Below are 26,741 nucleotides of genomic sequence, written 5' to 3' on the forward strand. Positions count from 1 at the left end.
TCACGCACTGGCGTTGAAGTGACCCAGTTCGTGAGGTTTTCGGAGCCACGTTCCCAGCCCTCCACCCTGCAGAGCGCTGGTAAACTGCTGCATCGCCCTTTGGTATTGACCGGCAGCCATCTTGGAACAGGAATATGTCCCCGGTGTGGCTTCAGCACCGTTCAGCTGAGGAGGAAAGAGTCCCAATTTGCAATCATAAAAGAAGTCACCAAAATACACAACTAAACTGCGATTTGTGGATAACTGAGATATTTTGCAGTGTTACAGTAACATCCAATGATTCCTACAATTTGAAATATTGATACGAACGCAACCACCGTCACAGAATGATGAAACTTAAGTCAAACTGTCTCCAAAAACTGCATGAATCAAAGTGAAAAGGCCTTTTCTCTGCAGGCATTATGACTGGTCATAGCATGAAAACAATTGCATTAATAATGACTGCATCTTTTTGGGTGTGTGCAATTTACGCACTATGCAGTACCCTCAAAAAACTGCACGTTGGGAAATTAATCAAAATATGTAGTTTTCATTGTTAAAAATCCCTCAAGTAAATGCTTCAATTCTATGTTCAATAAGTGCAAAAAGTGTTCAAAATCTCAATTCAGAAGAATCTCAACTGAAAGGTCCACTTACTAGCTTTTTTCAGGGCTTTCAACTTCTATTTCACATGAGAAAGTTCTGATATTTCCTCTTTTTCCCTGTGCTCTTCCCACTGATATGGAGTGGGCGGAGATTATTTGGCAAATTGCGATGTCAGGTATTTCCATGCACCAATCGGAGATAAGCAACATTTGAATCGGAATCAGTGAGTTAAATTACTAAATAATAATATAAACTGCTGATAAACAAGAATTAACAAGGTCACAAATATCTAATATTACAGGAAGACCACGTTTTCAGCATCTTTAAGATGATGTTCAGTGTTTACTTGAGTCGACATTTGTCTCATCAGGCCAATCACATCAATCTCAACAAAGCTGAAAAGTGTCCCCTCTTCTTCCTTTTTCCTCTCAGTCTCTCTTTGTCTTTAATTTGTAGTTGTTCTCCTTCACTTCATTTAATCCTACTCTTCGTCTCGTCTCCCTCTGTGGACATTTTAAAATCTTCCTCAAAATGTTGGGTGTCGTCTCCTCCATGTGATATTTAGAGCAGCTTTTCTTGCAGTGAGTCCAGTTGCTTTTGTAAATAATTACCACTCTGCACTCTAATGCTCTCTGCATACATATTTTAATTCACAGTGGAGATTAAACCCGGCTTTTAAGAGCATCATGTTATTGTGGTGGTTTTGGGATGGGTTGCTTTATTTAACCCACAATGCTGATGCTACGCAAAGCCCGAAGGAGCGACGTGGGCCCGCCCTCCAGTAGGCCCATCACCCGCAGGAGGGATCAGAAGGGGCCGATGCGGTGGGAATTGGGTAGCAGTCGTGGGCGGGGGCCCCGGCGGCCCAATCCCTGGACTCAGAATCTGGCAATGGGGACATGGAATGTCACCTCGCTGGGGGGGAAGGAGCCCGAGCTAGTGCGGGAGGTTGAGCGGTACCGGCTAGAGATAGTCGGGCTCACCTCCACGCACAGCCTGGGTTCTGGAACCCAACTCCTTGAGAGAGGCTGGACTCTCTTCTACTCTGGAGTTGCCCGCGGTGAGAGGCGGCGGGCCGGTGTGGGCTTGCTTATAGCTCCCCACCTTAGCTGCCATGTGTTGGAGTTTTCCCCGGTGGACGAGAAGGTTGCTGCCCTACGACTTCGGGTTGGGGACAGGTGCCTCACTGTTGTTTCGGCCTACGGGCCGAACAACAGTGTAGAGTACCCACCCTTCTTGGAGTCTGTGGGAGGGGTGCTGGAAAGTGCTCCGACTGGGGACTCTGTCGTTCTACTGGGGGACTTCAACGCTCACGTGGGCAGCGACAGTGTAACCTGGAGGGGAGTGATTGGGAGGAACGGCCTCCCCGATCTGAACCCGAGCGGTGTTCTGTTATTGGACTTCTGTGCTAGTCACAGTTTGTCCATAACGAACACCATGTTCAAGCATAAGAGTGTCCATCAGTGCACATGGCACCAGGACACTCTAGGCCGAAGGTCAATGATCGACTTTGTGGTCGTGTCATCTGACCTTCGGCCGTATGTCTTGGACACTCGGGTGAAGAGAGGGGCTGAGCTGTCAACTGATCACCACCTGGTGTTGAGCTGGATCCGCTGGCAGAGGAGAAAGCTGGACAGACTTGGCAGGCCCAAACGGGTAGTGAGGGTCTGTTGGGAACGTCTGGCGGAACCCTCTGTCAGAGGAGTTTTCAACTCGCACCTCCGGGAGAGCTTTGACCAAATCCCGAGGGAGGTTGGAGACATTGAGTCCGAATGGACCATGTTCTCCACCTCCATTGTTGACGCAGCTGTTCGGAGCTGTGGCCGTAAAGTCTCTGGTGCCTGCCGTGGCGGCAATCCCCGAACCCGGTGGTGGACACCAGAAGTAAGGGATGCCGTCAAGCTGAAGAAGGAGTCCTATCGAGCCTGGTTGGTTTGTGGGACTCCTGAGGCAGCTGACAGGTACCGGCAGGCCAAGCGTGCTGCGGCACGGGCAGTTGTTGAAGCAAAAACTCGGGTATGGGAAAAGTTCGGGGAGGCCATGGAGGAGGATTATCGGTCGGCCACAAAGATATTCTGGCAAACCGTCCGGCACCTCAGAAGGGGGAAGCAGTACCCTGCCAACACTGTTTACAGTGGAGGTGGGGAGCTGTTGACCTCGACTGGGGATATTGTCGGGCGGTGGAAAGAGTACTTTGAGGATCTCCTCAATCCCATTGCCACGCCTTCCGTAGAGGAAGCAGGGGCTGGGGACCCAGAGGCTGGCTCATCCATCACTCAGGCTGAGGTCACCGAGGTAGTTCGGAAGCTCCTCGGTGGCAAGGCCCCGGGGGTGGATGAGATCCGCCCTGAGTACCTCAAGTCTCTGGATGTTGTCGGGCTGTCTTGGTTGACACGCCTTTGCAACATCGCGTGGCAGTTGGGGACAGTGCCCCTGGACTGGCAGACCGGGGTGGTGGTCCCTCTATTCAAAAAGGGGGACCGGAGGGTGTGCTCCAACTACAGGGGGATCACACTCCTCAGCCTCCCTGGTAAAGTCTATTCCAGGGTACTGGAGAGGAGAATTCGGCCGATAGTCGAACCTCGGATTCAGGAGGAACAATGCGGTTTTCGTCCTGGCCGTGGAACACTGGACCAGCTCTACACCCTCCGCAGGGTGCTCGAGGGTTCATGGGAGTTTGCCCAACCAGTCCACATGTGTTTTGTGGACATGGAGAAGGCATTCGACCGTGTCCCTCGTGGCATTCTGTGGGAGGTGCTTCGGGAGTATGGAGTCCGGGGCCCTTTGCTACGGGCCGTCCGGTCTCTGTATGACCGGAGCAGGAGCTTGGTTCGCATTGCCGGCAGTAAGTTAGACTTGTTCCCAGTGCATGTTGGACTCCGGCAGGGCTGCCCTTTGTCACCGGTTCTGTTCATTATTTTTATGGACAGAATTTCTAGGCGCAGCCAAGGGCCGGAGGGAATCTGGTTTGGGGACCACAGGATCTCATCTCTGCTTTTTGCGGATGATGTTGTCCTGTTGGCTTCTTCGAACCAGGACCTCCAGCATGTGTTGGGGTGGTTTGCAGCCGAGTGTGAAGCGGCTGGGATGAGAATCAGCACCTCCAAGTCCGAGGCCATGGTTCTCGACCGGAAAAGGGTGGCTTGTCCCCTCTGGGTTGGAAGAGAGCTCCTGCCTCAAGTGGAGGAGTTCAAGTATCTTGGGGTCTTGTTCACGAGTGAGGGAAGGATGGAGCGTGAGATTGACAGGCGGATCGGTGCGGCGGCAGCAGTAATGCGGTCGTTGTACCGGTCCGTCGTGGTGAAGAAGGAGCTGAGCCGAAAGGCAAAGCTCTCGATTTACCGGTCAATCTACGTTCCTACCCTCACCTATGGTCATGAACTTTGGGTCATGACCGAAAGAACGAGATCTCGGATACAAGCGGCTGAAATGAGTTTCCTCCGCAGGGTGGCGGGGCGCTCCCTTAGAGATAGGGTGAGGAGCTCTGTCACTCGGGAGGAGCTCAGAGTAGAGCCGCTGCTCCTCCACGTCGAGAGGAGCCAGCTGAGGTGGCTCGGGCATCTTCAACGGATGCCTCCTGGACGCCTTCCTGGGAGGGTGTTCCGGGCATGCCCCACCGGGAAGAGGCCCCGGGGAAGACCCAGGACACGCTGGAGGGACTATGTCACTCGGCTGGCCTGGGAACGCCTCGGGGTCCCCCCGGAAGAGCTGGAGGAAGTGTCTGGGGAGAGGGAAGTCTGGGCCTCCCTGCTTAGACTGCTGCCCCCGCGACCCGGCCCCGGATAAGCGGAAGAGAATGGATGGATGGATGGATGCTGATGCTACAATAATCAGCCGTCCCACCCCCTCCCTGCCTGGGCGTCTCCTGACAAGGTTCAGCGTCTCCCGTCTCTGACCCACCTGCTGCCGGAGCCTCTGCCAGCGTCCGAGCATGGAGCGCCTGCAGAGCCGTGACGGCGTCCCCGAGTCCCTCCTCCTTCCCGTGGAGGTGCTGATCTCCTCCAGTCCTCCGTCGCCGCGGCTCCAGTTCAGGCTGACGCTCGGCGCCTTCCCTGCCGGCCGGACGTCGCTGCTGTTCAGGCCTGCGCACACAGAGAGGACACCACGGGGCGACGGTTAGTCAGATTAGTGTTTCCACACTGTGTCTCACAAATACCAAAAAATGTCAAATAAGTTTGTTTGGTCAAATTGGTCAAAATGTTAATTTGTCCAGTACTTTGATTTATGACCACATACTCATACCTCAGACTCTTGTTACTCTCTGACCTCTAGGCAAGCTCATTGAGGGTTGGTCTCCATCACTTAAGTTAAGTGTAAAAATAATTATGAGTAAAGGTCCTGCAGTCAAATTTTAAAGTACAGCAAAAATGTCCACAAAGTATTTAAGGTACCTAAACACCACGACCTTATGTAGTCTCTATATTACTGGCTTTTCATTATTACTGATGCATTAACATGTAAACAACATTTTCAACGTTGCAGCTGTGCAGCTGTATGTACGACAATGAATCATATTTCATACTGATCCTACATTTAGAGCCCAGTATCACAGCTGTTGGGTAAATGTAGTGGAGTAGAAAGTACCACATCTCCATACTGGAACAGAGGTTTAAAGCAGCGAAGCGCTGGTGCTGTAAAACAACTCCTAATGCGTAAGTAAAGCATTGATGTTGCTGGAATGCCTGATTGATCGGAAGTCGATTCACTTTCTGACTGTTTCAAACTTGATTTTTAGCTTTTATGCCATTTTTGGTTGCTGCAGTTGGAGTAGATCTCCCTGCTCAAACTCGCCACTTCTTCTTTTGTTCATCTCATATAAACCAAAAATGCATCACTTCCTGCGTCCTGCGCCCTGAGTGAACAAACTGTCCTGAACTGCATTAGTGAGGAGGACTGCGTCTGGACCTACAGCCGAGCAGCAGCTGCTGTCGTCGGTATGGGAACGCCAGGTGCTTGACGGGCGCGAGGCGGCGTGCCATGGCCCTGCCCAGGTGCCCTGTGTGGCCGAGCGTCCCCACCGTGAGGCTGTGCAGGTAAACCGGCTCCACCAGGTGAGACAGGAGTGCCCCCTGGAGGCCCACAACGCTCCACCTGTTGAGACAAACCAGCTTAGAGAAAACTGAGCAGAGTTATGAGAAGATTTCCACTCAGGGCACATTAAGCTTTGACAGCGTTTGACCGTCTAGACTGCAGCAAGCTGCTACCCTGCTGCCCGAACGTAGTGAATCATACACGAAAACCAGCTGCGGTGTCCTCAGATAGTGGGTGGCAGATGTGGGTCTTTCTTCTGTGTTTACATCCACTGGGGATGCTGAGAGGGTGGAGAAAAGAGAGCTGGGGCAGTTCGTCCATCAGCAGCTCAAAGAGGCTGATGGGAGAAACACTGAGGCTGCTGTGAAGCTGACAACATCTGCTTCTCCTGCTTGTTTTCAAGTTATTTAATGGAATTTGTCGACTGATGTCAGGCATTTTGGTTTTGTGTGGCTTGTAAACTCCTTTATTTGAAGGTTGAAATTAAAGTGACGGTAGCTAAAATGTTGGTGATAAACCTCCAGAGTGTTGAGTGAGTAAGGCTGGTGAAGGTTTAGGCAGGAAGTAAACTGTGACGGATGTTTGCATCAATCCTGATTGACTTTGCTGATTAGAAACTCACTTTGCCATCTTATCAGTGCAGGACATGGTGACCAGAGGTTTGTGCGGCGGCCAGTTCTGGTTGGCTCTTCGTGCTGTGATCGGCAGCGTCCCCTCGCCTCCGTCCACCTTCACCCTGAGGTGACAGCGGAGCCTCCTGCTGGGACCTGACACAAGCAGACTTCAGCTTCAGGCTTGTTGAATGTACTGGAACGACAATCTGTCCGACACTTTGGATTATAACTAAACCTCAGAACTAATGGCATTGATCCTCAGCCCTGCTGAACGTCAGCACCTTAGCATTGTCGTTATTCAAACCCCAGCCTGTCCTGTAGCTGCGCTATAATCCAGCCTGTTTCCTGTGGCTCTCTTCTTGTTGTGCTTGTTTCAAAAAAGCAGCTTTAGGCAAAACTTCTCACTCTTCCATTCCGATTGGACCATGTGACACTAAAGACTGATCCTTGCTACAAACATTTCTACACACTGCCATTTGCTGTAAATATTCTTGTTTGTGCAATACTTTTTCATTACTACTGTTTGCTGTTTTGCTATTTTATTATTATGTATATAATTTTTTACTGCTCGCTATTTTGATATTTTATTATGTATAGTTTGTTCTATATAGTCTTATTTCACAATTTTTCACTTATGTCACTGTGTGTAATGCTGCTGCTGCACTGCAATTTCCCAGCTTGGGATAAATAAAGTCTGTCTGTCTGTCTGTCTGTCTGTCTGTCTATCTATCTATCTATCTATCTATCTATCTATCTATCTATCTATCTATCTTTTCTACATCAAGCCCCAAACGTAGCTGCAGAAATTGAATCAACATTGATGACCTTTTATTCAGTCACCTACAAGAAGAGGAAACGTACATAAGCTGCTGGTATTTATTAATGAATGTTTTCACAGAGCTGAAGCGTTTTACGATGGAATTTCCTTTAAAAATAAATGAAACTGCCTGAAGGTTAGTGGGTTTGTGCTGCAGCTAAAAACAGAATATAAATACGTGCACATCAAATAGATTATTAAAGATACTACAGTACCTATCTGCAACAAAATACATCCTGTATTGATAACGGTGTGCATCCAGGTCAGGTATAGAAGCAGAAATGTCAGATTTCTTGACGCATCTATGACCCCAGAATGCACCATCACCATGGTCTAAATGTGTTGGTCTCACATGCAGCTGCGGTCTCGTACGGGCAGTTGAGTCGAGCGTCTCCACACGGCGACGAGCTGACGTACATGTGGAAGAGGACGCCATGGCGCAGCTGGAAGATGCCGCCGCCGCCGCCTTTATTTGGTACGAAGATGGATTGTTCCTCGCAGTCTGCTGGCTGACTTCAGAGAGGAAAGATACGGAAAAGTCCAACATGAGACAGAAACAGGGTGAGAGACACAAAACTAACTTCTGACAAAAGACACAAACTGAACACAATGTAGACCAAACTCTACTGGTCCCCATGGTGATGGAAATTAAATTGATTATAATAAAATCGATTAACCCTGCAGATAAAGTTTGATGAGATTATTTTGAGGTATTGGGACCTTAAAATATTACAGAAAGCACAATAACACCCTCAGTTAGAAATGAATGGAAGTTCAATCGCCAAACACTCAGCTAATGTTCTTCATCAGGACGGTGCAGATGTGCTTTGACCAGATGTGATTGACAGGGGTCTGACATCACCAGCAGATTCTGATTGGTTAATGGAAATGCCTGACTTAAGCTCCCAGTTTTAGTGAACTCCTGCTCCGCTAAGAGCCGGAGCGCAGCCTCAGATCTTTAGTTGAGGCTGGTCCTGGGTCAGTCAGGGCCCCGCAGACCTGCCTGAAGACCTGAGGCTGCAGGATCATTTTTTGAGTCATTTCTCACATCTTGTCTTTTTAAAAAAGCAGTTTATTAACGCTGCGACCACTCTGATCTATTCTCTGATCTGCTTCATCATTATTGTTGTTGCTCTTCATCATTGGGATCATTCCTTTTTATTTACTATTATTTTAAGTGTCTGATGCTTCAGTCCTAAAAAATTAATCATATTCCAACCATGTAAAGCACTTTGTCACTTTGTATTGAAAAGTGCTGTATAAATAAACTTTATTAGTATTATCATTATTAGGAAAAGACATACCATTGAGCTCCATCTTTGTCCAAAAACTATTAAAAAACACATCAGTGAGCCTCACTGTTGCTCTGACTGACATGTTCCTTCATTACAATGAACGCATACGCAGTAGTTTATTTCAACTCACACACACACACACACACACACACCGTCCTGCTGCCACAAACACTCATACAGCACCAAATGTGGATTCATCCGCCGCTGAAAATAGTCCCCAACAAATGCTCTATTTCCTCCTGTTTGTTTGATAAAAATCACAGTGAGCAGCTGTTCTAGAAAATGACTGAGACTTTTTAAAAGAGGAAAACTGTATATTCGCGAAGTGTTTTAAGGATTTATGTCATCAGTGGTAGCCAATGGGCTCGGAGCTGAGAGCCACAGACAGGAAATGAGAAAATACTGATGGACTAAATTGTGTGGGGTTTTTTTTATAGGATGAACTAACTTTGAGTAAGTGAATGTGTGTTTTTCGGGCTGTGGATCGTACCAGAGCAGCAGCTCCAGCTGAGCATACAGGAATCGAACCAGCGCCCTCCGGCTGACGACTTCAGCGTGGCAGTCGCTGAGCGTACCGCCGCGGTCACTCGCGCTGTCCGAGTCCAGACACTTGGTCCCCGTGGCCAGAGACACAACGTGGGCTGATCTGAGGTCAAATCCTGAAAGGAGAGGACGACAAATATCCGTAACAGCTCAGGTTTTTGGTGACTTGTTGAGCAAATGATTGGCTCCCTGATGGAATGAGACACTCAACAAGATGCGGCTCAAACGAGGCGCCTAATTTGACTCTCAGAACAGGAAAACAAGACATTTCCTCTTTACTCGCTGCGCCTCGGCGTCCTGTCATAACCCGAACGCTAACAGGCTGAGACGAGCTAATGAAAAGTGCATGACTGAACAATCGCTCCAACCTCATCAAAGATTCACAGGACGGTAAAGACGTCCCCCCTCCGGATCTGCAGGGTAATCTGAGGTAACTTGTGTGTTTGAGTCGACTCAGATGCTCCTGCGCTGCTTTAATTTAAATGATGAGCAGCAAAACATTTTCTGGCCTGTTTATAAAGTGAGGATGTAGAATATCTGCAGAAAAGCCAGCGTGCGCTGCGTGGTAGCGTGTTTTTCTTTGAGTTTCACCTCACCGCGGTTGTCACAGCAGTCACCATGGGTCACTCTGACAGTCAGCGGGTTTTCATCAAACGGTTTTTATGCACATTTTTCAGTTTGCACATTAAACAGACATGTTTTTGTCAGCCTTTGTCAGCAAACAGTCGCTTAGTCACACGTCCAGCAGTTACAGAGGATCATTATGTTTCATCTGGGGTCTGCTAATATTCACATGACATCAGTGGAAGGAAACACATTCATTTGCACTGCATTTAACCCTTGTTCATGTGTTTGCAACATGAACGTTTCCTCTGCGTTTGGACCTCTTGTTCACATGTTTTAACTCACTACAATGTCGATTTTTTTATAAAACACCTGCTGAGGTGCACATTTTTCTGAACCCTGGTTTGATGAGCCTCTGAAACACCAACAATGGCGGACTACAGGTTAGCTTCTGTCTGGTTAGCGCTGCTAGGCCGTATGCCAGAAAGGCGTTAAATATTTAGTAATTTTGTAATATTGTTTGTGTTTTTTTAAGTTAATACCACCAAAGGAAATGAGCTCCCCTCACATGCTCAGAATGCTCTTCTTCTCTGGTACTTGATGTATTGTTCATGATGACTTTATCGCCACCTGCTGGCCTGGCTTGCTCTGTTTTGCATTGCTCCTGAGTGGACGGACATATTTTGGAACATGAAGTTTGTGTGGCCAGAATGAGTGAGGTCAAAGCCTTTGATGGAAACCCAGCGACTGTCAGACTTGTGACTCTGCGGAGCTCAAAAAAGGTCGTAGGTGGACACATCTCACGTTATGATCCAAGGCGACTGTTTTGGATTGAAAACTGAAGCTCCCGCCATGTTTCTGGCAGCACGTAAAGAGGCTTTTTCCTTCTCGGTCGATGGAGATAGCATCCATACGCTGAGCTGCCCGTTTATTGGGAACACCTGACGGTTTAGAGAGGTGCCGAATCAACCGCCTGGTCGTTTGAACTGCCTCGCTTTATACCGACAGATGTTTCTGTTCTGTCTGATCTGTCGTGTCACGTCGCCGTTTTGGCCGTCGTGTCTCCACCTCTCACCTGTGGTCATTACGATCCCTGCCAGGACCTTGTGACGGCCGTGCGAGGTAGAGAAACAACTGTCTGTCAGCTCCGTGTATTTCTCTCTCACCAGGTGGAAGATTGACTCTGAGAAGAACTGCAGAAGAAGAAAAGGTAGAAACAGCGTTGAAAGAGTTTTTTTTCTTTATCTCTCATTCTTTGTTGTTCTCCTCTTCAGCTGACCTCTTTGAAAGTTTACTGCTTATCATGGGATGTTTTCATCATTCCTCTAACTGGGGTTTGGGGTTATTTAGACCAGGGGTGACAAACAAAACAAGCTAATTTGTCACACCTGCTTTTATTGTTTTGTCTTGCTTCCATTATTGTAAACAGGAAGTTTACTGCTGTCATGCAGTCAGGTAATTAGCTGCCACTTGAACCTCATTATCTTTAGCCTTCATTTTTGTACATTTTGGCATTTGGTACCATCAAAAGGAAGCAGATTCAGTTATCAGCACTTCCTGTAGTCAGTGTCGGATGTACAACAGCTGGATTACTATGGAACGCCTGCACCTGTCCCTTTCACCTGCAGCATCTTTGCTTCAAGCGGAGGCGGAGAGAGTTTGAAAAGCCTGAGCGAGACATCCTCTTATTTCATTTTGTCGTGGTGACGCCTGCCCTGTCATCCCTCACCGTCCACCAGTCTTTGTCAGCCTCCTGATCCTGCACCACCAACCACACCTGTTGCTCATTCTCTAGTGAGACTGCACCTGTCCCTCGTTAAGGCCCAGCATAAACACCAACCAGTCTTACCTGTGCCTGTTCTGGCTTGCTTGCTGCCAGAATGCGTCGTTGCAAATGCTGCACATCTGTATTTAGCCTTTAATTCAACATGCTCTTTCTGGGTCAGCTTCCTTGTTGCAAAGGTTGTGAATTAATTGTAAAGGAAAGGAAAAACAGACTCTTCTTGCTGCCTTTCTAGTAAATCTTTTTATGTCCTTTAGGATGCTACCAGCCGGAAAAAAGTCCCATAAATTGACATAAGTAGTATTTTTCTTTTATTGAATTAGTAGCAACACTCTCCTTTGCTTCAGATGCTTTGGGTTCTGCTTTCTTCACTGTGTTAAACAGGTGTAACATCTGGTTAAAAAAATACACAAAGAAAATCTCATCACTGATTCTTTCAAATAAAATAGAACAGTGTAACTTTGCATTTCATGGAAACGCAAACAAATAGAAATCTAATAAAAAAACAGGCAAGATAATAAACGTCTTTAAGCAGCTTCTGTGTCCGAAAGCTAAAAATAAGAAGTGCTTTAAAGGTTTATCGTAACTATTTTAACTTAATATTTGCTAATGCCGAAAAAAGCAAAGCCAGTAACTTCCTCTATCATCTCTTCTCTACTGACTAAAACCTGACAGTCGCCTGGACCGCGAGCACGAGCTCGCCGAAAATCTCTGAAAGCTTGTCAGTGCTGTCCGAGAGTTTCCTCACCTGAATCTCTGCAGAGCTGCAGGTGTCTCTGTCCTACTGGCTATATGGCTGATTATACTGTTAGAGGACTGTCGCTCTTTTGGCAGACATCATAAAGTTACAGTTAGTTTCTATAAGCAGCAAAGTTCAGTGAAATGCCAAGAAGATCAAAACAAAGCAACTCACTTAACCAGGCGACCAGTGACGCTTTTGACCAGCTCATGTAAAAATCATCTGTGCTAAATGCTGCATCTGTGCTGCTGAATGTACGAAGAAAAGACCTCTCAGCCCATCAATCTGCCCTCAGTTTGGAGGAAGAAGATGAAATGTTTGCCGTTCTGAATTGAGCCCAGCATTAGCTGCAAATAATTCATGTTTCATTAATTTGTATGTGATGGGTGCGTAAACTAGACTTCCACTGACGGTCCAAACCTTCAACAACTTACTGCGCGCTCGAACACGATCATCCGCGTCAGGAGAAAAAAACATGCTCGTCTTTAATGCAGCTTTAATTACACGAGGGATAAAGATGAAGATAATGTCACAGGATTTGTGACAGTATGGATTACTGGGTAGAGCACGGCACTAACACAGTCCAGGTGATGGGATTATGTTTCCACTGGAACCAGCAACTTAAACATAATGTTTAACACATTAATTATTTTATGAAATAAACATATTTTTTATTCATTTATTTCACTGATAATTATACTATGTCTTAAAAATAAAATCAGACTTAACCCTTCAGCTAAATTCATTAAAATCATTGTTTTATTTGATGGCCTTGCTGTGCTGCCAAGACCAGGTGACCTGTTCACACATTTAAATTGGACTGGATTTATTTCTCTAAGGGAGGTGATTTTAACATTTCCTGTCCTGTACTTACTGTACGTATGCGTGTTTCACCCCCATCCCAGTAATGAAAACAGCTGCAGTTCCCTCTGGTTTTTATGTGAACTCACTGGTCCTCCTCTAATTTCAATCCCATCTGGATGGACGTCCTTAATGTGGACTTTTTCCCGCATGAGGGCATCTTGTCCTTGCACTGCATTTTTTGCACCAACGCCAACACATAGGCCTGTTTGGGTATGAAATCACCAAATGTGCTGTTGTACTGCCAACTGCAGGCTGGTGTCCTAAAGTGCGCTGAATGAGCTGTTAGCAGTTCCTGTTTGAACAACATCATGTTTCGTGTGTGCGTGTTCTGATTTGACATGACAGATTTGACTCACGCAGCATTTTGCCTCCTCTTCAGCTCGGCTTTTTTCGTCCTGCTGAATTATCATTTCTATTACTGACCATATCCTGTAATTTCCCGATGGTTAAAACGCTTCGGGAACTGTAGAGATGCACTGATAACTGATACCGATATCAGGTATCGAGTAGCTGGATCGGGTATTGGTGACAATGGCCCGATCTGGTATCGGATATGATCATTTTAACAATTTAGTCAATTTATATCAATGTATTTTTTTTTTTGTTATATTTTGTTTTACACACGTAGGAAAACATTTTGAGTCAAGCTTGGTGTGCTTTACCATAAAAGTTTGCACTTCCATACTGTGAGGCATACAGCTAATTCATTAAACACTGCCAATGATCGACGCTCTATATGGGCTGATATCCAAAGCACAGCTATCATATCAGGCCTGAAAGAGTTGGATCAGTGCATCCCTGTTAATTTGTTGTTTGTCAGACTGATGTAGAAGAAAGTCTTTTTTTTCTTCCAGCTCTGTCGGTCCCTCACATGGCGTTACATTATAAAACTAATTACCCCAAACCGTCAGAAGCATGGACAAGACCTCGGCGCCTGACTGTCGGCGTGTTAAATGTCTTTTTCTGTGGCTCCGGCTTCGTCAGATCAGGTGTTTCTTTGGAGCGAAACTCTCTTGCTCAACGTTCTCAGGATGACAGTGGCACAAGGTCGTGTGTAATGAGTGTGTTAAACAATTATCTGTCAGATTATTATGCTCTTCACACCGCCTTCTCGCTCCACCTCAATCTCCTTGGTCTGCTGCCGCTCCTCCTTCATCCCTAATGTGCTGTAATAATGTTCATTAATGCGTCACGCCGCCTGACAGACCGCTCACGTTGAAGGGGAGATGATGCTAAATGATCAGTTGGGGAGGATGTGAAAAAAAATCGAGACAAAGAGGAGGAGGGGAGCTTCTGCAGATTGCTAGGTGTTGGCCTTATCAGCCTAAAATCACCCTGTTCAAATTTAGAGCATCAAAATGCTTCTTTTCAGCCAAAATGCTACCGTTGCATCCTCCTGTCTATGGATGCTCTCACTGAATCTCCCCCAGGGTTTAATAAAGTACCTACATGTCCGTCTATTTGCATATTCGGATGACGCCATGGTATTAGCTGGGTTCAGTCACCCCCTTCAGCTCCGCGGAGCCGATCTTGGGAGACAAATCTTCTTGTATTCATAAAGCACGACAGCAAAAGACGTAGAGGACAATTCCCGGAGGCTCAGAGACATAATGAAGTTGTTTAGACGCTGCAGACGAGCGTGCAGGACACCATCCGGCTCTCAGGCCTCAGGACATGATGGCCATGCTGATGTGCCGCTCACTCCATTTGGTGGCGTGCGGCGCACCTCGGACCCATTTATCCAGACCATTTAGAGGGCCGGTGAAAGCTAAAGAGATAAAGAGCGAAGCTGCTTGAAGCTGACGTGTCGCCGCTGACGTCTCAAAGTGAGGAAACATGTTTTTAATGATGAAATTAAAAATGTTTATTATCAAAATGTTTTATTGAAAATTGTGTCATATATAATCTCCAGCTGTGGGTGATGAATGTCATCAGTTTCTCGGGTATTCTCAGCGTTTGTGCCAAATCTAGTGCCAATCCATGGCCTCTTTCACCATCCTGCACTGTATTTTCCTTCTGAATCATGGAATTTCTTGCCATAAAGCCACTAAAAATCCGAATGCAGTGTGCTTTTTCGCTAATGAGAAGACACCTTTAAACCTACGTGCTGTGTGGTGGTAACAAAACACTGACCGACTCACCTGAGGTAGCTGATTTTTGGTTCTGCTGCCCGGGAGGCCCATGACCTTCCTCTCTGGTCCCAGACTTATGTTGTAAATAGACTGTAGGGCGGCTGCTGCTGCCTGGGCCTTGGCCAGTCTCTTACTGTGACCACACCCTTCAAACACCCTCCCCTCCACCCTAACCACCATAACAAATCTCCTCACTGGCCTGCCGTGAACTCTCTCTGTCAGGCACATGTACCTGAGTCCTGGTCGCAGCTCGTTGAGCAGGACCACTGGGCTCAGGTGCTCTAAAAGCGAGGCCCTAAGGGCTCGTCTTTTTGGATTTGCTGAGGAGACCAAGTCCAGCGTGAGTCGGACGAGTCGTCTGTGGTTGTAAATGCTGGAGAAGACCTCGTTCTTTGCTGTGTTGCAGTGCAGGAGGTCGCAGTTTTCACGCAGCGATGGCTCAAACTCTTTCAGGAATGTGTCAGGGATGTCCAGTTTATCTGCTGTAAAGTCCGTAGGACTGCTGGTGAAGGTCGCCATGGCGGCGTGAGCCTGCGAGGCGTTCGGGAACTGGACGAATGACCGGAGAGCCAGCTCTGCAGCCCTCATCTTAGCCTGCTTTTTTGTCGGCCCTCGGCCCTCGAAGTGGAAACCATTTACCTCCACGCCTACAGAAAACACTGGAGCGTGCAGCGGGCCAGTCTTTGACATGATCTCATACCGCAGACCGGGTCGTAACTCGTTCAGCTGCACCAGCGCGTTCTTCTGAGTGACAGCCCAGCCGGCTCTTTTACATGCGAAGTGGCTTTGGTAGAGCAGCCGGTCCTTTCCAGCCACTGACGGCTGCTTCCTCTTCAGAGCTCTTGGTTCGTGTGCAGGGAAAGTTGTGCAAAAAGTTGACGGGTGATATTTGCGTAGAGGATCACAGTCCGTGTGGCTTTTATCATCCTGATTCTCCAAACTGCTTGTACCTGTTGACAGATCAAAACCATGATGGGACTTAACGTGGAGGAAAGACTCACAATAAGATTAGTTAGATTCATTAGTAAGACATGTCAGTAACAAGAGCTCTATGAGACTCTACTCAAGTACAGCGGTGCTTTGAGCTAAATTGTGCTAACATTCTCACAATGATGCTCATGTTAAGTAGGTGTAAACCATGTTCACCATCTTAGTTTAGTGTATTAGCAAGCCTACGTTTGATGATTAGCACTAAACATAAAGTGCAGCTGAGGCTGATGGGAATGTCATTAGTTTTGCAGGCGTTTGATCATAAACCAAAGTTTTGGACAAACTCAAACCAGCTCACTGCGTATACATGCAGTCAGTCAGTTATGACATTTAAGCCTTGTTTTTGGAACCATGACTTTCTAATTTAAATGTGAGCGCTGGTGCAGTGAGAGGACGGACAGCGCACAGTGCAAACGTGTTAACAGTTAGTCGAATGGTCAGCTGTGGAAACACACTTCAGACTTCTGGTTTAGTTTCACTTTCAGTCCTCGGACAGAATCACTTTGAATACGAGAAGGTGTCGCTCCGTGTAGATGTGTCTGCTTTTCCCGTCTGCAGGCAGCTTCAATCAGAAACCCGGTTCACTGTGTAGGCCTACATGGCAGAGGAATCAGCCTTCATCAGGAGAAATTGACCTGGGGAAACCAGGTGTCTTGTCTACCTGACAGTTAAGAAATATCAGCTGTAACCCGGTTACTACAGCATGCAGATGCAGTGGAGTGTGTTGGTTACTTGGCGTCTGTGGTCAATCTGTCCAGTAGCGGACAACTGGAAATTTCAGTTTTATTGGCATAAAATGTTTTTACTTGAGTTGTCTGCATCCTCAGCTGATGATGCTCCGGTGTCCCAGTATCTCACAGGACTGATGAGGGCTGACAAGATGTTGCTCCGTCCTGAAAAACAGCGTCATAAATACATGGAAAAATTATTGAGCATCTCCTCCACAGCGTGACGCGACATCATATGTGTCCCAAACGGACAGACACAGTATTTTCCCGCCATGCGCTTATATATAGAAACAACTCATCTCTGAGATTTTTGTGTTTGTGAAATGAGCCCAATTACAGTCGTGATTGTGAACGCTTGTACTGCATCGTTTTATATTCACTCCCAACCATAAAAGTAATGAAATGGACTGAGGTAAACACATTTATGGCGATAGCGCAATCGTAGTGAGTGAGGCCGGCGGGGCTATTAGAGTTCCCACTGAATGGACGGAGTGAAAACAAACAGAAAGGCGGCTTAGAGGCAGCCGGGGTAATTGAAAGGTGTCGGTGATAAGGACCGAGGTCTTCAGACAGGAAGCATTGAGGGCCTTCAGCTGAATGAGCAGCTCCGTCTTATAAACCCAGTCACACAGTTTTTGAATCAAGCACAATCTTTTTCATTAGATTTCGGCAGATTTGGTGAGTTGTCACAAAAACAGGTGTCCCTGGTGCAACAGCTGCTTTTCAATTAGATGTATAAGAAAATATCCCACCTTTTTATTGTTGGGCAAAAATGACTTCCTGTCGCAAACAACCATGTTTCGCCTGATTTCGTCTTTACTCTCATCGTGTAATAAATCCACTGTTGTTATGTGAAACAGCAGTGTGTTGTTAGAGGGTTTGGTAAATCACATGAGGCTTTCAGTGTCGCCTGCAGATATCCAGAGAAAGGATAACGTCTGATTAGCAAATTCTCTTGACAAATCTCTATAAACATGAAATGCAGATACATTTTACAAAGCTAATAAAAAGCTAATTCATCATCTGATGAATGTGCTTTGTGCAATGTGTTGCCAATATATCATTGAAGTAATAGTAAATCATCATATATTAGATTTTAGCATTGATACCAGTATCTGCCTCAAATATCCAGCACTGGTGGGGCAATAACTGTGATGATTTAATAGCTTTATTGACTTTAGGTGTCAAATTCCAGGACTAGAATATTAAACATGTCTTTTCGTTGTATGACGTTACCTAAACATGCTGTTTGTAACAGCTCCTGGTGCTGGTGTGCAGGTTTATTGCTGGTGCTTACAGGTAGAAACTCCACCACAGCTCAAGAGGAGAACAGTGGAAAGAAAAGGAGGGTTTTAACAACAAATGAGACTCCGTTTTTCTTTATGAAACACCTCCTTTTTATGTGCAGGTCTCTCCACCCTGCTCTAAACTCAACTATAAGTCTTGCCATATCTTCCACATCTTTTGATTTTGGTATTTTGCTTCAGGAAACTCCCGCAGCTGCAACACTGTAATAGATCACCAGCTGATCCCTGAACCAGTGACCCCATTTATCCCCATTTAGATTTATCTGGTGCCTTGCCACCATATAACAGCATTTGTTTAGCAGTGCACTGTTTAGCAGTGCATGTGGCGCAGAATATACTCCACATAGAGACATAAACACAGAGGAATATAGGCTGCAGTGGCAAATTATATTATTATATTTATATGATCTACTGTTCATGAATTATTAATACCTGCCAGCTACAAGTGTATAATGGATCCACGTTAAAATAATGAGCCCTTTTAAGACACTTTATTATTCACTGTTAAAGCCATAATTATCAGTAGGTGCCAGTATGATAGCTACAATTGTTTTTAGACAAACATGTTCTGTAGCATTTTGGGATAAAATAATTCATTTTTATTTTAGCTTTAAGCTCAAAGGAATAATTATTTTAAATTCAAATCACAAATCAAACAGAATCAGCTGTGCTCTGAGGAGAAGCTGATCATAAAGACTCTCACTGAAAAATGTAAACTGTAAAACAGTGAAATTGTTATAAAAAAACATATTGGTATCAAATAAGTTGCTTTACTTCTGAAACAATGACTATAAGGTGAATTATGCAGGTCTTGACTTGCTGGTGGGTAATTTTACTGCCTGTGTGGCCCATTTTTGCCCCTGGTGCCTGGTGATTCTGGAGGGCACTGCAATGCAAACTAAAAGTCATTAGAATAATGAAGAGTGCACGCTAAACTATTGTGCATTAACCTTGCACCTTGCAGTTATATCAGGTGTGTGAAGCCATTAAGTGGTGGGCTGATATGAGCGAGAGCTGTGAGATGGGATGTAAATGTAATGATGTGAGTCTGAGCTTCTGAAGGCAGCTGGAGGTTGGAGATGTTTTAATGACGGGCATCATCAAGGCTAATGGGGCCATTTTTGGGGGAAGAAAAAGATAATAACTGTGTTTTTCTTTGCGTTGTATCGGCTAAGCCCTCACACCTTCCCACACTTCGTCATTTTCACTTTTTCATCCGTCTCTCGCTCTATTTCCCCTCACTCGTGGACCCGCTCTGTCTCATTCAAGCAGCACTTCATCAGCTCGCCCATTTGTGAACTGCAGCATTAGACTTTACACTTGGTTTAAGTGGAGGTTCAGCAGGTTGCAGCATGACAAATGATTTGCTTAATCTACCTGTAATCTTCTTCGCAAGCAAATCTGCAAAATGGATTCGTGAAGCAATTTAGAGATGTAAGTGCAGCTGCTGTCTCTCTACACAGGTGAGAGGAAGCCTCTTGTTAAGGAACCACTCGGACTTTTATAAAGACAGTCAGTGTGCCAGTTCAGGTCAGTCAGAGGACTTCTACTCTTTTGCAGCCTGCATCCTTCTTTGTATGTTTGTGTCAACTGTATAACGTAATTGTTATATGGATTAACAATGGTCTGAATGAACAATCACTTGCAATTCAATGACTTAAACCAGTCTGTCTGTCTCTGGTGTGGCAATAAGCTGGGGAACAATAGTCTGTATGGCCGGGGGAAGAAGCGGAAAGAAGGGGAAGAAGGGGGAAGAAGGGGGAAGGAGAAAAAGGAAGAAAAAGAGAGAGAAAAGGAGAAAATGAAGTGAAATGACAGTGATTATCGGCTCTGTTGCCCGCCGGAAGTTATAGGAGTGAGTTTTTATGTTGACAGTTTGAGAAATACGTCCAAACGTGAATTTTTGCTGGCGTACAGTAGGGGGACTCTGGTTCCAAAGGTTGCCGGTTCAATCCCAACATGGACCATATCTCCACAAACCCGAACTCTTACAAAGTGTTATGAATCGTTCAAAAATCACTTAAAATGAAAACACAAATAGGAATGTGGGTTATTTTGAATAGCAACATTTGAGAACCACACATACACACATGTAACTTTGTGTGTTTCTTTAGTAATAGATGCAATTTAAGGATACAATCTAATTAACAACTAATGGAATAAAGCACTGCAACAATGCAGCTGCCTTGTCTAGCTGACTGTACAATGTGGAACTGTTTGCAATACTGTTTGGTTCCTTTCTTGTTATTTCATTGTCTGCTTGAGTTTGCAAAAAGCTTAACTTTACCTGACTCCTGTTTTTACAGATATGTTTAGTAGAAATGATTCATTAGTACTGCTGTAGAAATATACATTTTATTAGAAAATATACACCTTAATTCTCTCTCATGCACACAATTGTAACCATAACACACACACACACACACACAAAGAAATTAATGAAAGAAAATGTATAAATAAACTGAATACAAAGTATAATAATTAAAGCTAGAAAACACTGCTCTACAATATATATACTGTATATACTAAAACACAATATCGACACACTTTGCCAGGAATACACAATATTTGTCAGCATTATTATTATTTCTGTAATGCTGACTTTCAGACCTGTTACATGTTATGATAATAAAATTATTACAGCAATGGGCTGACAGAAGAAGCAGGCTGTGGGGCATGGCTGTACAGGTGGGAGAGGGACAGGAGCTGCAGGAATAGAGGCAGCAGGCAGGTTGACTCCTCGCAGCAGAATACTACATTTCTGCCTCGTCAGTCGCTTGTTGTGCCACCGTCTGATTCACATCAAACAACTGCAGAGTAGTGTTGTGCATGACCGTACCATTACCCAGGACCAGCTGCCTGATCTTGCTGTAGTCTCTGAGAATCTGAGTCCATCTTGTCAGAGGTTAACTGCCTGTTTTTGAGGCCTCTTAATGTTACAGAGTCTGACAAAGTTGGACTCTACGAGACGACAACAGTCTGGCCACTTGGCAGGGGATCCTGTTGATGCTCAGCCACAACATAACATGCTCTCCACACCTGGTTTAAATTCAGGTTTCTTTTTTACAACACCTGAAGTGTCCTGTTGTCAGACGCACGCGGTGCCATGCAGTGTATGCCACTCGCTGCAGCAGCGAGTGGCATACGCAGAAGGTTCTGCCACAGGGCTTTGATGGTGGTGGCCTGCTGGTTGCTCAGTGTTTGTCCAGTTTCAGTCCTCAGCCCCAGCAAATCCTCTGCCAGGCTGTCCACTCGGTTCATCCCTGGGACACTGCGCTCATCTTCACCCTGATAAATATAAGAGTACAGCAAAATCAAAAACACACAATATCACAGACAGACAAATAACACATCTGTCAGAGTGTAACTTGTCACAGCATCAGATTATTGTATTTCTGGATAAGAAAAATAACCTCATCATGATAACTGACCAGAGTAAACAGCAGGCGGCTGAAAAGAGGCCCCGCTTCCTCCCGAGCACCTCGACGCTGTAGATGTTGACGCAGTGAAAAGGGTCCCCTGAGTGGCTGAAAGCAGTGAGGGAGGCTTCACTACCAGGGATGCAGCCTCACAGTCCTGGTTCATCTGTGGAGGCCCTCCGGGGGTACAGCTGGAGATTCAGGCTGTTGCCTTCAGATAGTAACCATGTGATCAATAACTGTAGGTTAATTTGTTGTGTTTGGTCATTTAAAAGACATTCATTGTGTCACTATTTCCAGGATGATAATGATGATAATCATCATCATCATAAGCACAATAATAATATTAAGAAGAACTACAAGAGAACATGCTCTAACATTATAACGTTACTGTTAGAACAATGAGGGTAATAAAACGTTAAGTTTATGCATTGTTCTTTGAGGAAAACCAGTATAAAGTCTAAATTTAACTTGACTGAAATCGCACGCTAAAAAGAGGGTTATAATTATGCGTCGCTGTATGTGATTTTATCTGAATCTACACAGACAGGGACAGTAATTAACGGCGACATTATCTGCACCGACGTGCACCAAGACAGTAACGTTATGCAACGACATTAATGCTGATATAGCGCTCGTCATATAGCGTAACAGCGTAAAGAAGCTAGCTAGCTCGTCGTCAAAATCAAATAAGCGTAAAATAAGTTCGCCAGCAGCAGCAGCTCACCTCATTATGTCGGCGGATGAAACTTGAGAGCAGCAGAAGCGGACCAGGACACTTGAAGCGGCTTCAGACGTGAACACCGCGGCCGGCTCCCGTTCCCGGGTTTATTTTCGTACTGGCCGGAAACCGGCAGCGATTGGCCTCGGGGAAAGATGGAAATGGAGAGCCGCGATTGGCCGGGGGAAAAGATGGAAATGAGGCGCCGCGATTGGCCGTCCGCCGAAAGATGGAAATGGGGCTCAGCGATTGGCCGGGGGAAAAGATGGAAATGAGGCGCCGCGATTGGCCGTCGGCCGAAAGATGGAAATGGGGGCCCGCGATTGGCCGGGGGAAAAGATGGAAATGGCAAGCCGCGATTGGCCGTCGGCCGAAAGATGGAAATGGGGGCCCGCGATTGGCCGGGGGAAAAGATGGAAATGGCGAGCCGCGATTGGCCGTCCGGCGAAAGATGGAAATGGCGAGGCGCGATTGGCCCGCGAAAGATGGAAACGGGGAGAGGCGATTGGAGGAGGGGAGCCAGTCTGTCGGTCCCCGGGTAGCTCGGCCATCACAGCGGCTAAAACCAGCTCTGAAGCCCTCCGTCAGGAAAGGAGGAACGTAGCCTGCAGACAGTCATGTGGCGTAGATGGGTCTGATACTAGCTGGCACTTGTGCTCTTCACACGTTCTTATAGGTGTGCCTTCTTATAGTAGCCTATAACAGCCCTCACTCACTAGTAAAAAGGCATCACTCACAGCAGAAAGTAGAAAAAAATCTGCTCTTAATATTTCACTGAACGGTCACAAAAGAATATAACTTACGGGACATGAGAGGAAAGACAGACGAGCCGAACAGGAAGCTTGCACAGTGCTTGTGTTTATCAAACCTTAGAAGCGAGGTCTCTCCATCCAGCCGCTGTTAATGAACCTTATTTAATAGAATAATGAAATTAGGCATGGCAGGGGGGAAGTGAGAGGCACCCGCTCGCTGTCCGGTGTGTGTGCGTGCGTGTGTGTGTGTGTGTATGGTCTGACAGCTGTGGATAATCTCATTTGCTAAGCATAATTAATGGCAAGCGGTTTCATTTACTTGTAATGTGGACTGTCTTTTCTCAAGGGCAAAGAAATATGGAAACTTTTTGGAATAATTTCTCTATATACTGCCTCTGTATTAGTAATGATACTTGTAATAGTAGATGCTTGGTTCATTATTTTCTTATTTAATGAGATTTCCTTGACCTTTCTTGCTTATTACATTATTTACTTTCCTGGGGTTTATATGAGCCTGAATACAAAGACTTAGCGTAGCAAAGTATTGTTGCTTTGAGTCTTTTATTGTTTAGAAACCCTTTTTCTTTTTGCCAATTTTGAACTCCCAGGATTTTAACAGATACAAACATATATTTATCGGCTAAGGTCTGCTTTGCACCACAAACAAGCTACACCTGCTTGGAAGTAGACTGACACCCACATGTTCAAGAGGTTTTGACTGGTTGGTCCACACCAGAGTTCACCTGACAGCTCTCACACCGGCCGAACCAAACCAAACCAAACATGCAAACGCAGGATTTGTTTAAAATTACCACAACGGTTGATGTTTGAAAGCACGGGAATGAAAAGTCAGGATAGAAAAACATCTTCGTCTTTCATCATCGAAACTCCAGGCGCCTTTGAGTCTTTGAACATAATTGATGATAATAAGATCTTGTTTCCTCTTTTCCTGTTTCTCATGGCCTTCTTATAGCTGTGATGGCCGAGTGGTTAAGGCGTTGGATTTGAAATCCAATGGGGTTTCCCTGCGCAGGACGTGACGCATGCACCCTCCAGCGAACTTACTGCCAAATGTATTCCAAAACTATAACCAAAAATTCCTAACCAAATCCTAACCAAATCCTAGCCATTTCCTAACCAAATCCTAACAAATCCTCACCAAATATTAACAAATCCTAACCAAATCCTAACAATTCCTAACAAATCCTCACCAAACATTACCAAACATTAACAAATCCTAACCAAATCCTGATAAATCCTAACCAAATCCTAACAATTCCTAACCAAATCCTAACAATTCCGAACCAAATCCTAACAAATCCTTATCAAATCCTGATCAAATCCTAACCAAATCCTAACAATTCCTAACCAAATCCTAACAAATCCTCACCAAACATTAACAAATTCTAACTAAATCCTAACCAAATCCTAACAATTCCTAACCAAATCCTAACAAATCCTCACCAAACATTAACAAATTCTAACTAAATCCTAACCAAATCCTGATAAATCCTAACCAAATTCTAACAAATCCTTATCAAATCCTGATCAATTCCTAACCAAATCCTAACAATTCCTAACCAAATCCTAACAATTCCTAACCAAATCCTAACAAATCCTCACCAAACATTAACAAATTGTAACTAAATCCTAACCAAATCCTAACAAATCTTAACCAAATCCTAACCAAATCCTAACAAGTCAGATGTCTGACGCAAGGATTTGATTGTTTACTCGTTTGGTTCTGTTGGTAATTGGTAGGAACAGATTTAATTTCGTTTTTTCCCACTACTTTTTGTTTTACTTTCCTTTTCCCTTTCTAGTAAAAATCTGACTTTTGGACAAATCTTAACCAAATCCTAGCCATTTCCTAACCAAATCCTAACAAATCCTAACCAAATCCTGATAAATCCTGATACATCCTAAACAAATCCTAACCAAATCCTAACAAATCCTAACCAAATCCTAACCAATTCTAACAATGCCTAACCAGATCCGCAATGAACATTAACAAATTCTAACCAAATCCTAACAATTCCTAACCAAATCCTAACAATTCCTAACCAAATCCTAACCAAACCTTAACAATTCCTAACCAAATCATAACAAATCATAACCAAATCCTGACCTAATCCTAACAAATCCTAACAAATCCTAACAAGTCAGATGTCTGACGCAAGGATTTGATTGTTTACTCATTTGGATCTGTTGGTAATTGTTAGGAACAGATTTAATTTCGTTTTTTTCCCACTACTTTTTGTTTTAATTTCCTTTTCCCTTTCTAGTAAAAATCTGACTTTTGCACAAATCTTAACCAAATCCTAGCCATTTCCTAACCAAATTCTAACAAATCCTAACCAAATCCTGATAAATCCTGATAAATCCTAAACAAATCCTAACCAATTCTAACAATTCCTAACCAAATCTTAACCAAACCTTAACAAATTCTAACCCAATCCTAACAATTCCTAACCAAATCCTAATCAAATCCTAACCAAATCCTAACCAATTCTAGCAATTCCTAACCAAATCCTAACCAAACCTTAACAAATTCTAACCCAATCCTAACAATTCCTAACCAAATCCTTACCAAATCTTAACAAATTCTAACCAAATCCTAGCAATTTCCAAACCAAATCCTAACAAATCCTAACCAAATCCTGATTAATCCTAAACAAATCCTAACAAATCCTAATCAAATCCTAACAATTCCTAACCAAATCCTAACAAATCCTAATCAAATCCTAACAATTCCTAACAAATCCTAATCAAATCCTAACCAATTCCTAACAAATCCTCAATGAACATTAACAAATTGTAACCAAATCCTAACAATTCCTGACCAAACCTTAACAATTTCTAACCAAATCCTAACAATTCCTAACCTAATCCTAACAAATCCTAACAAGTCCGATGTCTGACACAAGGATTTGATTGTTTACTCGTTTGGATCTGTTGGTAATTGTTAGGACCAGATTTAATTTAGTTTTGTTTTCCCACTACTTTTCATTTTTCCCTTTCTAGTAAAAATCTGACTTTTGGAGCATCCGATTGATTGTTTACTTGTTTGGATCTGTTGGTAAGTGTTAGGAACAAGGAAATTATTATGGACATTTAGGAATTTTCTAATTATACTTGATATTGAACTTGTCAATGTACGCTCCATACACGACATCACCTGAAAAGCAAGATTTCAAAATCCAAGACTTTTCCATGTTTTCCGTGATTGTGGTTTTGAATTTTGCGCAGACCTTGAAATCATGATTCTGATCACTGAGTTGAATGTAGAGAGTAACTGAGGCTGTAAAACTGATGGTCCTTTTCATAATCGAAGTTTCATAATCTCTTGTTTCAATGAACATGGCTTGAGATTTGTTTTGATTGTGCTTTCTGGTGCGACCAAACACTGTGTGATAGACTGAATTTTAAATCATCCTCTATAAACACATTCATGTTCATTTTGGAGTCAGTCCATGTAAAGAAAGGATCTGTGCAGTGGAGCAGAGCCAACACATGAAATTATTCCTTCTTGCATGAAGAAAAAACTAAATCATATCAACTGTTTTGCAGCTCACAAAGGATCTGAAATAAAGAAACCTACATTTTCCAAACTCAATGTAAAAAACAGCCCGTCTCACTTATCCTTTTTTATCTTTCATCTCTGAGAAGATTTGCCATGATAATGCCACACTTTGAGCTTTGATCACCTCTCTGTAGGTGTGTGGGCAGGTTGAGAAAAGAAGTAGCTGACAGCACATTCAAATGAGCTGATGAACACAGACACTTGCACATAATACTTAATAATACTGAACGTTCACACCATTTAATGAATATGCAGACAAACACGTGCCCTTACA

At 44.5% G+C, this 26,741-nt stretch overlaps 1 protein-coding gene across 1 annotated transcript in view; it reads right to left on the bottom strand.

Annotated features, from left to right (window-relative positions):
• The window catches only part of LOC121614931 (double-stranded RNA-specific editase B2-like), a 36,174-nt gene continuing 9,433 nt past the window's right edge, over positions 1–26,741 (bottom strand). Inside the window, exons 2-10 of the mRNA XM_041949032.1 lie at positions 16,764–16,850; positions 14,977–15,917; positions 10,525–10,642; positions 8,833–9,001; positions 7,400–7,560; positions 6,239–6,383; positions 5,495–5,676; positions 4,491–4,667; positions 1–191 (exon numbers count right to left, since the gene is read on the bottom strand). Coding sequence (XP_041804966.1) covers positions 1–191; positions 4,491–4,667; positions 5,495–5,676; positions 6,239–6,383; positions 7,400–7,560; positions 8,833–9,001; positions 10,525–10,642; positions 14,977–15,917; positions 16,764–16,850 — 2,171 coding nt within the window. The remainder of the gene's footprint in view (positions 192–4,490; positions 4,668–5,494; positions 5,677–6,238; positions 6,384–7,399; positions 7,561–8,832; positions 9,002–10,524; positions 10,643–14,976; positions 15,918–16,763; positions 16,851–26,741) is intronic.

This window comes from Chelmon rostratus, chromosome 12 (assembly GCF_017976325.1).
Source record: "Chelmon rostratus isolate fCheRos1 chromosome 12, fCheRos1.pri, whole genome shotgun sequence".
NCBI lineage: Eukaryota > Metazoa > Chordata > Actinopteri > Chaetodontiformes > Chaetodontidae > Chelmon > Chelmon rostratus.